A 13433-nucleotide genomic window follows, 5' to 3' on the forward strand; every position below is an offset into this window, starting at 1 on the left:
TCCGGTCCACCATCAAGTGGATGGGGACTTAGGATCCCGCAGATCCTAAACAACAACCTAGCTTTAGTCTAGCTTAGACTGCAACGACTGGGGTTTTAAGCCCAATATAACTCGCAACCTTGTCGTGTTTTTGCGATGATAAAAGGGAGCGTCTTTCCACCTGTTGGCACTTTCGGTCACGCTGCTCCCAGGGCAGAGGTGAGGCAGCGTCTGATGAATTGCCTCTGCCCTGCACGAAACCGTCAGTCAAAATTTTTGATTTTTTCAATAGAATTTGTACCTGTCAATTCTTCTATTTAGCTTCTCTCCAACATTCTACACATTCAGAATGTCGTGGTGTTTCCCACTCCCTTGCGAAGCAGGTCATCTTCTTACCCTGTGTGCGATGCGAACACTCCTTCGATATCCAAAGAGGCACACAGTGCCATTTATCTAGTTTATACGGCAGGTAAGACTGTTCACATGGATCATGGATTACACATTAGAACGTTAGTTCTAATATAGTTGACTTTCTCCGCCGTTCTATGAATGAATGAATAATTTCAGCCAAATTGACCTTAAAGAATTAGATTCACCTGTTTTCGGAATAAGGACCACTCTTACCCGCCTCTATGCCCTTAATGTACATCCCAGGGCTATGCTGCCCCTTATCGCCTATAGGAGAGCTCCTAAGATAATTTCTAGTGCTGAAAATATCATCTGCTCGGAGTGATTTCAGTGGTTTAAACGCATCAAACCCATGCCCCTGTCTTCCACGACAATTCTTTTTCGTTCCTGATATCACCGCTCATACACAGATGGCTTGTGTAAGAAACCCAGCCTGTTCTCCTGGAATTACTTATTATTATGTTTTGCAAGGAATTTGCCTTTGCCCTCCCCTTTGCTTTTAAAAACTCTCCATAATCACGTGTGGAGATCTATGTTTTGAGTGCTGGAGAGGCGCAGTAACTTGCACGAATTACCCGCAACCGCTTTGGGAAGGTAAAGTGTTACCATATCTACCGCGCTCAGCACATATCGGCAGTTCCATTCCCTTCCATTCAGGCAATTTGGGGACTATAGTCCTACACTACTCCGCCGTACCTATCGTAGCGCAGTCTAACAGTAAAAGACCTTGTCATAAGAACACCACGGTCTGCACAAGCTTCTCATTCCACCCCTCACAAATCTCCATGGTGATGAGCACCTTATTGATTTTCTGCTTATAACGAGTAAGTATTTTTTCCGGAAATAATTTCGGCCGGGTCCCTTCTCTTGATCTCGGGTTTGGGTTTCTTGGGAGCACTTCCTTCGCGTTCTTAGCTCCTCTACTGAAGGCTTTGGTCTTTCCTGAGGTTCCTTAAAAGCCTCTTCTAGTTTTAGGGCTTCTTTCAGATAGCACATATACCATCCAGCACCTGCGCCACTGAAGCTTGTTTCCCTACTGACGATATATTGATTGTACTCTTGCTGCTTGCTTGCCTCCTCAAAAAGCAGGAACCTTTTTTGGTTACGCCCTTCGTAATAGGCCAATGTTCCCAACTTCTTCTTTTTTGTGTATGGTCACCTGGCTCTTAGTGTTGCGGAGATGTGATTTCGCTTTCGGGATCCCTCTTGTTTGTTTATTTTGACGGTATTAGGGTTAAGAGGGGTACTGTGCTGTAGATTCCAGGAGCACGGTAAGATCAGGCTTACTCACTCAGGCGACCAGCTGTCAGTGAGGTTCCGTGCGAAAACTATCCAACGGGCGCGGTTCACATATCACATGGAGGAAGACTCCTTAGTTTAGATCCGCAGCGTTTTGTCAATAGTAGGGTCACCTCATACAGAGTGTGGTTACGGCTACCCACTAACTGACTTGGTAAATGAGAAACTTGGCTGGGAGTCACATGTCAACCCAGAGGGTGATAGGGTGGCTATCAGAGGGTATGTTGCTATGTTGCACCTCAATCTATCTTACAGTCCACCAACCCATTATAGAAAGTGTAAATAGCCTAAATATCTGGTCTGGTTGCGGTGTGAATTTTATCCATCGTACATCTTTCATTCCTCATTCGTCGCTAGAACCGAATCTTCTGGCTCTGCGCGCAATCGAGCGTAAAATGTAAAATTTCATCATGTACATAACATGCTGTAGTTCTCTAATGCATAGACGAAAGTTCAGCCTTGGTACTAATCTCTAATGGATTTTCTCATGTTGCCGAACCTGGCTAGCATGGAGGCATGCAACCTCGTGCTGGCGGGACATTTCAGTTGAGCTGTTTGCAGGTGCTGGCGCAACGGTCAACATTAGCTAATCTTCCTCTCTGATAGCCACCTGAACTGAGTTAGTATCTTGTTGTCAATGCAATTTTGAAAAAGTGCCATCGTAAGGACGATTTCGCGAGCTCAATAATAAACTCGGGTCAATATAAAAAGCTTTTTTTTCGTTGACTTCAATTGGTTCTTAAGCTAATCATTCATTTGCATCATTCTACACAACCAAGTGTAAACCTGACAGTCTGGTTGATCAATCAATCTCGACCTATAAATTCAATGAACTTCACTTTGAACCGGCCAAAAATCAAAGTAATTTGCGGGTATCTTTGTAGAAATTAAAAATTATCCTCACACCTCCTGTGGACGAAAGAAATAGCAACGGACTGCAGGCCAGATCAATTAATTTCCGTTTTAACAAATCTCCAATTTGGGTTTTTCTTCCTTCATTAGCTAATCCACATGACTGATTCGATAAGCAACCCGAAATCCTTTCCCATATTGCTTAGCATCAAAGTGAATGAACGGAGAAATGTTTGCAAGGAAAAACCTCCGGAAATTATTTGATTGAGTCTATTTCGGGGGCTCAAACACAATTTAAGAAAAACGAAGTTCTAGGAACATATGCTATTGTATTTATTCTCAAATTTGAACCAATTTACATATATTTCGATTTGGCCTTACACGGGATATACATATAAATTCCCCACGTGTGTGAATAATAAAATATATGCATCGGAATTCACCCTAACCTTGATAAAAAAAAAGTTTCAATGTCAATGTGAACTGCTCGTTCGAGATAGCTCGAACTGAACAAAATACAGCTGGGAGCTCCTACAACTAGATTAGGATCGTTGTCGTCCAAGATTAAATGAGACATTTGATAAATGAGGTGTACCAAGTCATTTGCATACCAAATTTGGTAATCTCTGGCTCGGAGCCACATCTGATGCCGATACTGTTTGATTAGCGATGTGTCCGAATCCATCTTATCGGAAGATGTTGATGGCTGAAAATGGATTTGCTTGTTGTTCCCACGTGATATGTTTTTAGCTTCGTTTGGGAAAATTTTTCCGTGCGACGCTCCCCCATTACTATTTTATGTCAATGTCCGTGTCGACTTAGTATTTATTCTTCCGCCGTATGGGAGCACCGTCATTTGGAACGTGTGTCTGGCTTGCCTTCAATGGAACCCCAACAATGAGTGATTTTATCTGATTCCATTCCAATTTCCTCGATTTCTTCTGTAACTACATCAATTCAGACCGTTTGAGATTTCCGCAATGCCGTCACGACTGTGAACCTCTAGGTAAGATAAGGATATGCTGGCTACCAGGTGAAGCGAATTTTCGAAGTTCAAGTTTTTATCCAACTAGAAGCGGTGGATAATCGACCTTGCACTCCACCAAATGCACACGCTCGTGAGAGTATCAAGCAAAGAAAGTGAAACCGAAAGATCCGCTGTAATCTTTTTTCGTGTCAACACTAAAAACAACAATTCAGTTGCGATGCATCTTTACCTGGGACCATAATGGTAAGTGCGCCAGCCATGCTTTGACTACCTAGTGTGGCTTTTTTCCCGAGTTTACTTAACTTTCTTCGCGATGACGATATCTAACATCTGATTTATCGCTTATGCAAATCGATTGAGCACTGTTCGTTTATTATGGCGATTTATCGAATCACAAAGGTGAGCAGAATTTCATTTACCGCAACGCTTTTGCATGCGGACGAGATGGCAAGGAAACATCTGCCACCGAACAATAACTGCATGCGTCCAAGGAACTGGTTTTGAGGTGAATTTTTAACGATGGCCGTGGGAAGGTTTGCCAGCATTTCTTTTTCAATTTATGTACTGGCACGCCGATGCATCAGTCTATCAAGCGAATACATCGATTACGTTTTAGCTTCGATTAAATTGTAATCAGAAGTCGATACTGAAATGTCCATGTGAAATGGCAGAGAGTAAAAGTTTCAACACTTCCCAAAGGGAACTTTGAAGTCATCTTAGAAAAATTTTCGATCTCATAGTATTACCGACAAACTTAATTTAAGAATCATGAACACTGATCAAAGATTGTTTTCTTCTCTTTCAGATGATTAAGATGATGGTGACAGTCGTAATAGTTTTCACAATATGTTGGCTGCCATTTAATATTCTCGTGGTAAGTAACACTTTTTAACTGTAGAGCATGCAGCTGTAAAGACAATCAAAACTTAGATGCGGATTTACTCTTTTGCTGCTCACCGGTCACTGATTCTTTCCAGAGGAAAATACGATTACGGTTGCAATCATGTAATTAAGAAATTTAAATCATAATCACGAAACCATTGATTAAGGTTTCGCCCAACTCTACTTCTACTTTACACAAGGATTGGACATTTTCTCCAGAATATATATGGATCTCTTCACAGAATCTGCAGATAGCGTTCACCGACATCCTTAGCTTTCCCAGGTGATAATTTAGCCGGCATTGGCCAGCGAGTCTTTCTCCGGAATTAAGGTACATCTTGGTGAGGTTGAAATAATCCTGAAAGCACTTTAAAGCTATGATTTCCGTCACGATTTCACAAAAATTCTCTATAGCGATGATACAGCTCCTTCCTGGCCAGCTCATCGATTGCAGCATTGGCCTGGCACTTCTTGTACGAGCCGAACGTATTCAGTCTGTTAAGACATTGTATATTTGACCCGCGAGACTTAATAGTCGCCTGCCTGTCGGTCAGAATTGCAATATTCCTTTGAAGGTTAGAGGAGACACATATATCTAGTTCAAAAAGCCCACGGACCCTCTTCCCGCCCAACCGGACCGAGGGGCGACCAACCTAAGGATGGGCTGAAGGCAACATCCAAAGGCCCGCATCACAGCGATGATGCGTTTTAACGCAAAGTGTGTGCGACCATGCGAAAATGTATTGCTACATCACGATTGTCGCAAACACTTCTACCAATGACGCGGTGGTTCTACACTACAGAGACATGGATCTTATATCGAAGACAGTGCGGATCAAGACTGAAACCCATTAGGTCAGATTGTTACCGGACAGGACTCTTCGGACTATAGCACAGGTTGCAAGGATAACCGCTTTTTGCATCTCCATGTATAGTCCAGCCCTAAAATCGAGCGTTTTCAGCGCTTTATGTAAGTTCTGCGGGACTAATCCCGTCGCTGAAATTATCACTGGGACTACTTCGATCTTTTGTAGTCTCCAAGTCTGTTTCATATCGTCTGCCAAGGGGCCGTAGTTCCGGATTTTTTCGTGCTGTTTTTCAACAGTGTTCCGGTCCAACGGTACGGCTACATCGATTATAAAGCACGCTCGTTCTTCCTTCAGAAGCAGAACTAGATCGGGTCTGTTATGATTAACACTGCGGTCGGTGGCAATAGTGTGATCCCACAGTAGTTTGACCCGATCATTTTCCAAGATTCTCTGCGGGGTATACTTATAGTAAGGATGGTAGGTTGCCACTAAGTTATACTTCAACGCAAGGTTTTGATGGAGAATCTTGCAGACGGAGTTATGACGATTGGTGTACTCGGTACTGCTCAACATCCTGCACGCAGATGTTATGTGCTGGATGGTCTCCTCTTCACAGTTGCATAACCTACAACTGGAGTTGGTGATTGAGGAGTCGTGAAGAATGTACCGTTTATAATTTTTTGTTGGGAGCGAAGCATCCTGAATTGAAGCTAGGAATGCTTCGGTCTCATAGAACAGTACACTATTTGTCAACCATTTGTTGGAGGCTTCGCTGTCAATGCCTGACAACAACAAATTTTTATATGACCTCCGTGAATGGGTTTCTCTTTCCACATGTCGATCTTCTGTTGGACTGAAGTAACATTCGACATGGGATCCCATTCTCTGCTTCTCAAGTTCAAAGGAGATAATTTATTATCTGCCATGACGGTAGCCTGATGTATTTGGCTAGAGGATTGTTTCTCATAGAAAAACTCACGAAGAGAATGCACTTGATTGTAGTGCAACGTTTTTAAATCAAGTACCCCCCTTTCTCTCTGATGACGTGGGATTTTTTACGGCAGCTCTATTGTGCATGTTGTTGTTTGCAAGAACTACTCTTACCCGTCTATTGACAGATTCTAAATCGGTATTACTCCACTGTGTCACACCGAAAGTGTATAGAAGGACGGGAATGGCGAAGGTATTGATTGCCATGATCTTATTTTTCCCGTACAGCTCAGTTTTAAGGACAACATCCAGACGCCGTTCAAATTCCCCCAGCAACTTAGATTTAATTATTGCCACAGCAGGTGTTGTTGCTTGCAATATGCCGAGGTATTTGTAGACGTCGTCCGAATCCATACCCTCAATTCGGATGTTATTTTGGCTGTATCCTTCGTTGTCGGTGTGTTTTCCCCGAACAATTGTTCTTATGCGACATTTCTCCAAACCCAACTGCATGCCGATATCCCTGCTGAACTGGATGATGATGTCCAGCAAGGAGCGAGTTGGTTCTCGTCTTTGGCATACAGTTTGATGTCGTCAATGTACATTAAATGGCTTAATGTACATTTCGACAATATGCCATGCTTGACTTGGAACCCGTATTTGCTTTCATGCAAAAGATGGGATAGCGGATTCAAAGCCAAACAAAACCACAGTGGGCTTAGAGAGTCGCCTTGGAAAATGCCACGCCTGATTGGTATCTCTCCTGATGTTTGTGAGGATACCGATAGCTTCGTGCTCCAATTCTTCATTAATGTCCTCAGAAGAAGAACGACATTCGGGTTGATTTTATACAAGCGTAACACTTACAGTAACCACGAATGTGATATGAAGTCAAAGGCTGATTTATAATCGATGTAGGCTGTCGAGATATTTCGTTTCTGATGGACAGCCTGCTTTACAGCTACCGTATCGATTATATATATATATATATATATATCTATACTTACCCCTTGACATTTTTGCTTGCACCAATGACCCTTACGGGGTGAAGGAGAAGTATAGGTCCCAGGGCCAAATATGGGTTGATACCCACGATGTAGCATAAAACCTGGGAAATGCCTGCTGAACTAACACCAACAGCACTACTACGAAACCCTATCTCCACTTGCACGTGTTTTTCGCTGGAAGTTCTTTCTTAATTGAAAACTACAGACGGAGAAGGATGAAGTCGAGTCTCCCGCGCCTAAAAGCGGTATAAACTTAACCAACTGGTCCTCCAGGTTCGGGGTAGGATAAGGCTGACAACCCTACACGGAAAACCGAACTGACGGATGCACGAAAGGAACATTAGACTGGGGGGATTTTATAACGACATACGATTTGCGCATTTTGTCATGGAACATACGCTGCCTATACAGAAAGGGAGGGCTGTCAAGCAAGTAGCCAATATGCTCTCCTAATACAGGGCTGATGTAGCAGCAGGAGAAGAGTCATTACACCATATACATATTATAGTGGGCCTCCAGAAAACCATGTGCTCGAGGTAGGTTTCCTAGCCAGCCTAAAAATTAAACCTGCTGCTGTCAGCTTTGAAAACATAAGTGAACGGCTATGTACTCTATGTTTGCGAGGCAAATTTCGAAATATAAGCCTCATTAATGTTCATGACCCTACGCAAAATGGTGGTTGAAAGCGCATGATTTTTGCGGAAAGCATCAATAAACTTACTTTGGCCTCTCCAGGCAGTACCACTTTCCACCAAATTGACCACGTAGTTATCGAACGCTGCCACCTATAGCCTCGGATCATCATCTCTTTGGCATGGTACTCCGAGCTCGAATAATTACCACCTCGAATCTCCTCTGACAATCAGATAAGAGTGAACACTGAAACCGTCCATAGCAGAATCCTTCGTAAACCCCATAAAAGGAAAATGAAACATCAAGAAATGATCTTCACGACAACCTGAAGAACGTTATATTGGTACGGGCACAGCCATACTTGGTGCCAGACGCAAAAAAGTCGGAATCACTGGTTCGACCGTAAATGTAAGTTAAGCTAATGCTGCACTCTCAAACATCTCACAGAGACTTATCACGAACTTCATGGCGTGAAGAAGCGACTTCCCAAAAAGAAAAAAGAAACCTCAAAGAACTAACAAGTCTGTGAACTGGAGAAGTAGAGGGAGTAAGTCAGCAGAATGAAGCCTTATTCACCTCGATAATCATCCTGCCGGGACAAAGATTGAAATCTGATTTCCAATCGTATGGGGATTTGGTTCAGTATTTTGATTAATTGCTCAACAATCAAAATATTGGCCAGTTCGAGGTCTCGCCAACCGAAGATGATGAACAAATACTACCACCAAGGATGGAATCTGGCCCTGGGAAAAGTGGTCCACAATGTACATGTTAATGCCAGAGGCACCAACCTCTTCAAGTCCACCCAACTACTGGCCAGCGCTGACGATATTGTCATTATGGGAGAAACCTTGGACTGCACATTAATGGAGGCAAGACGAAGTATAATACATGGTGGCAACGTCAGCACCAAAAACAAAGAGGCTACAACATCGAATAGGAAACTACAACTCTGAGTCCGTTAATAATGCCTCCTATCTAGGGTCGAAAATCACAACCAATAACAGCTATGACGATGAAATCCGTGCACGGTTGTTAGCTGCCAATAAAGCAACTTACAAAAACTATTCCACTCGAAACGTCTCACCATAGGGTCAAAGCTCTTACTGTAAAGGACCTTGCCAGTCCTTATGTATTCCTCGAAAACCTGGGTGGTTAGCAAGAAATATTGCGAACTCTTGGCCGCATTCGAGAGAAGAATTTTTGGCCCCCTGTATGAAGATGGACGATTCTGTAACCTACATAACGACGAAATTGATGAGCTTTATCATGACCGTCTTGTTAGGTTGCGTTGGGCGGGTCATTCAATCCAGATGAGGATGTTCCAGCCGGATACTCTAGAAGGGCAGATCCTACCAGACAGCTTTTAGGGATATCGAATTGGGGAGTTTGTCTGGAGTTTCTTACTAAGGGAAGTCTAGACCAGATAATGGTTGTTGCGCCGTTGACGATGATGGATGACCCCTACGTCCACTCCCTGTGTACCAGGTTATTAGTTTCTATTTTAAGCCGTATGTCACTGGCAAACTCTACCAGTTTGATCTATGACTCTCACGCCTTTCAACTTTCTTATCGAGGTGAAACCTCCTTGCCATGGTATCCTTTGGTATCAGTAGTCAAGGATGCCGCCCAGAAAGAATGCCAATCTACTTCGGATTAAGATAGCGAGTCGCCTCACTGATGCCCCTTAACATTCTGAATATTGCCCTCATTGCGTGTGTCTGTATGTGAACATAAAGAGAAATCAACCCCCGAAAGTTTCCAACGAATGACATTGGGCATATCCTCATTGCCCTAGTGATACACACATGTAGTGTCTTCGGGGTCCATCCCAATTCCTTCCATACTATGGAACTGTAACTAATTAAAGTTCTTGTAGCTTTCCGACTTATATTCTGAACAATTGTCTTCCGGAGTAGTTTTTTAGTGTAATCCCCAAGTATTTTCTCGTTTAACTTCTTCCTCAGGCAGTTGAATCGGTTTCAAGTGATCAAACTTGCGCTTCCTAATGAATGGTGCCTTGGTAATCTTGACTGGATTGATGTGCAAATCTCCTTTCCTGTACCAGGTACTAGATACTCCTTCAGATTAATACGACGTCATCATCGTAACCATGGACTTGTATTTCAGTATTTGTTACCTGTGATACGAATTCATCATCAGTAAGCTACCCGTTCTCTATAAATGTCCCACCTTCCTGTTTCAGGCAGGAAGAGGATGCGACTCTAGTATCGCACCTCCCTCGAGAAAAATTCGCTCTTCCTAATGTTTAATGTCTGGCCACCGGGTCACATACGGAAAGCCAATTCGCTTAAAAGCAGCAAATGGTGGTCGGTGGTCTCTATGGTGAACAGCTGATCACCCAAATATACGAACACTTGATGGCGCAAGTGAGCAGGAATTATTTTATTCACCAGTCGCTTCACAGTTTAAGATGCATTGAGAACTGGTAGCCCTGGAACTGTGAAGGCTACCTCATATTTGGGAGCCCTATCTAGTCAAATCTACCAGAATGCGTATTTCACGTCTGAACTTGTGATAAACCTAGCCCTTTGGAGACGACTAGAAATAACCTCGGTGAAAGGTGAAAAATGAGCTTCTTTCAAGGTAGTGCTACACACCTCACATGCTTCAAAGCAATGATACCCTTTGCCAGATTATACTACACTACAAATTGACACTCGAAAACCATATAATTTATGATTCTTTAATAACTTCTAAACCAGCTTCCGATCGAGCGAAGAGGAACTCCAGGATGACAGGAAAGCCTGTAAGCTGTCTATGTTTAATTGGTTTGTTATCACCGACATCAATGACGTTTGTTGTGAGACTTGCACGTCCTAAGTCTTTCATCTCAAAGGATACTATGAATAACAACATCAAACCTTGCTCGCTCTGTATTATCAACTAATATTGGTTGATGTTCTCGACATTTTCAATTAAACTGAAGACGTCTTATGTGAATTCGAACTTCCGCATAAAGTTAGCACTCAGGTACAAATTTTGAGTAAACGGCGGAAAAGGAAGATTGACGTCGATTCCATCCTATCAGGAAATATGATGCCGACACTCCTACCTACCTATTGTGCAGTAACTAGCCCTTATAATTAGTATCACTAGCCACCCATCGCGCGAACGCAGAAACCAAACAACTTGCTGTATATCAATTCGCGGAAAGCACCTGTTTGATGGCAAAGGTGTTAGTGTACCGTCAAAAACTAGATCCTAGGACGCGATGATAGTATAGAGATGATTCAATGAAATGAAATTAGCCGAACGTTGTTGGCGTCCTACAGGCGAAATGTCATAATCAAGTTCGTTATATCCGTAATATAGTCAGGTCTTGATGTCCGTCAAGGTCATCGATCTCGCCAGAACCAAACCTTCAACTCGTTAAGCGTTGGAGGTGTCCACCGCGCTTACATCTTGAGTACAACTTATAGGTCCCTTCTTCGTGGGCTCGTCGACCGTCAATCATCGCAGTGCACCGGACACATCCAGAAGATCCCGAGTAAACCTGGCAGCGAAAGAAAGTGAAGGCGAGGTTGGTCACGTGACAAGTTGTCTCATTGATGAGACATGTTGACGTATAAGCTGTTAGTTAACCTTGACGATGGGCATATTTTTTCTAATGCCGCCCCATCTCTCCATCTAGTTCTGAAATTATCGCACTTCAGGATGGACATTATTGCGATGCAGAGAAAGAAGATTCCCCACTTAGCAAAGAATTGAAATCTCTCTCGGTTAGAATTTTTGAACCAATTCCGTATCATCACCCTAATCAACATTCATATCTCTAGCGAGGAGTCTACATGTGATGGTAAGGATCCCTATTTGTTGAGGTAGAATGAATCCTTGACCTCAGGCATTACATGCAAATTTTGCCATTTTTAAGGTTTATTAGAATCGATTCGATCCCTGTCTGTCAAACCCGACTTATTTGGAGTCGGCTAGACCGATTGTAACGAAAATTGCTGAGAGCGTGTGGCCTATTGTTCCCTTTACATATTGTAACTGGCGCCATTTTGTGTTAAGTTTAAGGGGGTCCCCATACAGGCGAAAGGAGGGCGGAACATTTTTTTCTACAGAATGTGGCCATATGGAATCAAATTAAAGGGCTCAATTAGTACTTTTCGAAACCGGTCCCACATTTTCTATCGGGTGAAACATAGAGGAGTGAGGGCTCAAAATATGACCCTCAAAAAGTGTAAAAGGTCTCGTCCTCAGAACCTATCCAACGGAAAAATCTGGAAAAAATCACAGTGGTGTATCTAAACGAAATCTAGGCCTCAAAATATATCCCGTTCCGATATCTTCACTAATAAAGTGAATAATAGTATATAGTATATGGCAATTGCATAGGGAATAAAATAGGGCATAACTTTGGCAAGTTTGAGGAAAATCCAACTATTATTAACAAAGTTATAGAAGGTGAAGCTTTTATATTTTGAGTGAATTTCCTGCAATCTAAAATGTGTGTGACATCATCATGCGATATCAATTCGTCAAAACCGTAACAAAGTGAGCTCACGTGAATGGGAGGTCGCAGGGAAACATTTCGTTTTAATTTTTAATCATTTATATATTAATATCAATTACTCCAGACAGATCTATGTATATATTGTATATGTAAATAAAGCTTTGAAGTTGTGCCTAATATATTTGTACATTAAACCAGCGGTATTTAATATATATTCGTACTTCATATGTTCATATATATGCTTTTGTGCACGCAGTAAATTGAAAATATATGTACGAACAATTTATATACGTGCATATATAAGCATAGCGTCTATAATATGTACTTATTTCCTGTAGCTTGCAAAAAATATGAAGAAATATTTTGGGTTTTTAGCCATATACGAATGGAAAAATGTGCGTAGAAACTTTCTCACATAAGATGAACACAAAGCCGTTATAGCTAAAGCGCCAGCTTCCCCGGTATTCCGACTTGTTTCTGTATTATTTTCAATTATTATTTCAAATTATTCTGCTAAAAAGACGAACATCTCGAAAGTTTAGTCAACGGAGGGGTGGGGGGGCCTGCATCCGCTTTGGATCCTTCCTTTTGGAACAGTGTGCGGAGTTTAGATCTCCGTTTCACCTGCTCCTCGTCAATTCCGCGACAGCGTCAACATTGAGTATATATAGCGTTTTATACGCAGGAGAGGCATTCTGGAGAAAATGATAGCGACATACGATGAAGCAAAATGCCACGTGCCGCAGCTAGGTAAAATTGCTGAGGAATTTGAGGTCCGAAACGAGGTCTGCCAGGGTTGCATCTTGGAAAATGTCGAAGAGTTCAATGGAGAATGACATCTTTTCTTAGCACCTCGACTAAGCTCATGACATCTAGAAATAGGTCTGGATTTGGAAAGAGATACAAGTAGAATCGGAGTGACTAAACGTTAACAAAACCGAGGTTTTTAAATTCACTTATGTTGACATAACTGGAGGCAATTGACCTAAGTTGCCTTGGGGCAATATCGTAACGTTTTCCCCAATTGTGACCGCGACACCGAATTTTTGAGACTACGTATTAACGATGCGCATGCGCTCCATCTCAAGTCGACTGTTCTCCTCAACAAGAATGAGGAGGTCATCGGCGTATGGATCGAATTTAACCACTGCACTAAGCTCACCCAA

At 42.4% G+C, this 13433-nt stretch overlaps 1 protein-coding gene across 2 annotated transcripts in view; it reads left to right on the forward strand.

Annotated features, from left to right (window-relative positions):
• Window positions 1–13433, forward strand: part of LOC119657389 (RYamide receptor-like) — a 290267-nt gene that overhangs the window by 261043 nt on the left and 15791 nt on the right. For both annotated transcript variants that reach the window (XM_038064274.1, XM_038064275.1), the window contains exon 4: window positions 4332–4400. In XM_038064274.1, the coding sequence (XP_037920202.1) occupies window positions 4332–4400 (69 nt within the window). The remainder of the gene's footprint in view (window positions 1–4331; window positions 4401–13433) is intronic.

Source organism: Hermetia illucens, chromosome 5 (assembly GCF_905115235.1).
Source record: "Hermetia illucens chromosome 5, iHerIll2.2.curated.20191125, whole genome shotgun sequence".
NCBI classification, from domain to species: domain Eukaryota; kingdom Metazoa; phylum Arthropoda; class Insecta; order Diptera; family Stratiomyidae; genus Hermetia; species Hermetia illucens.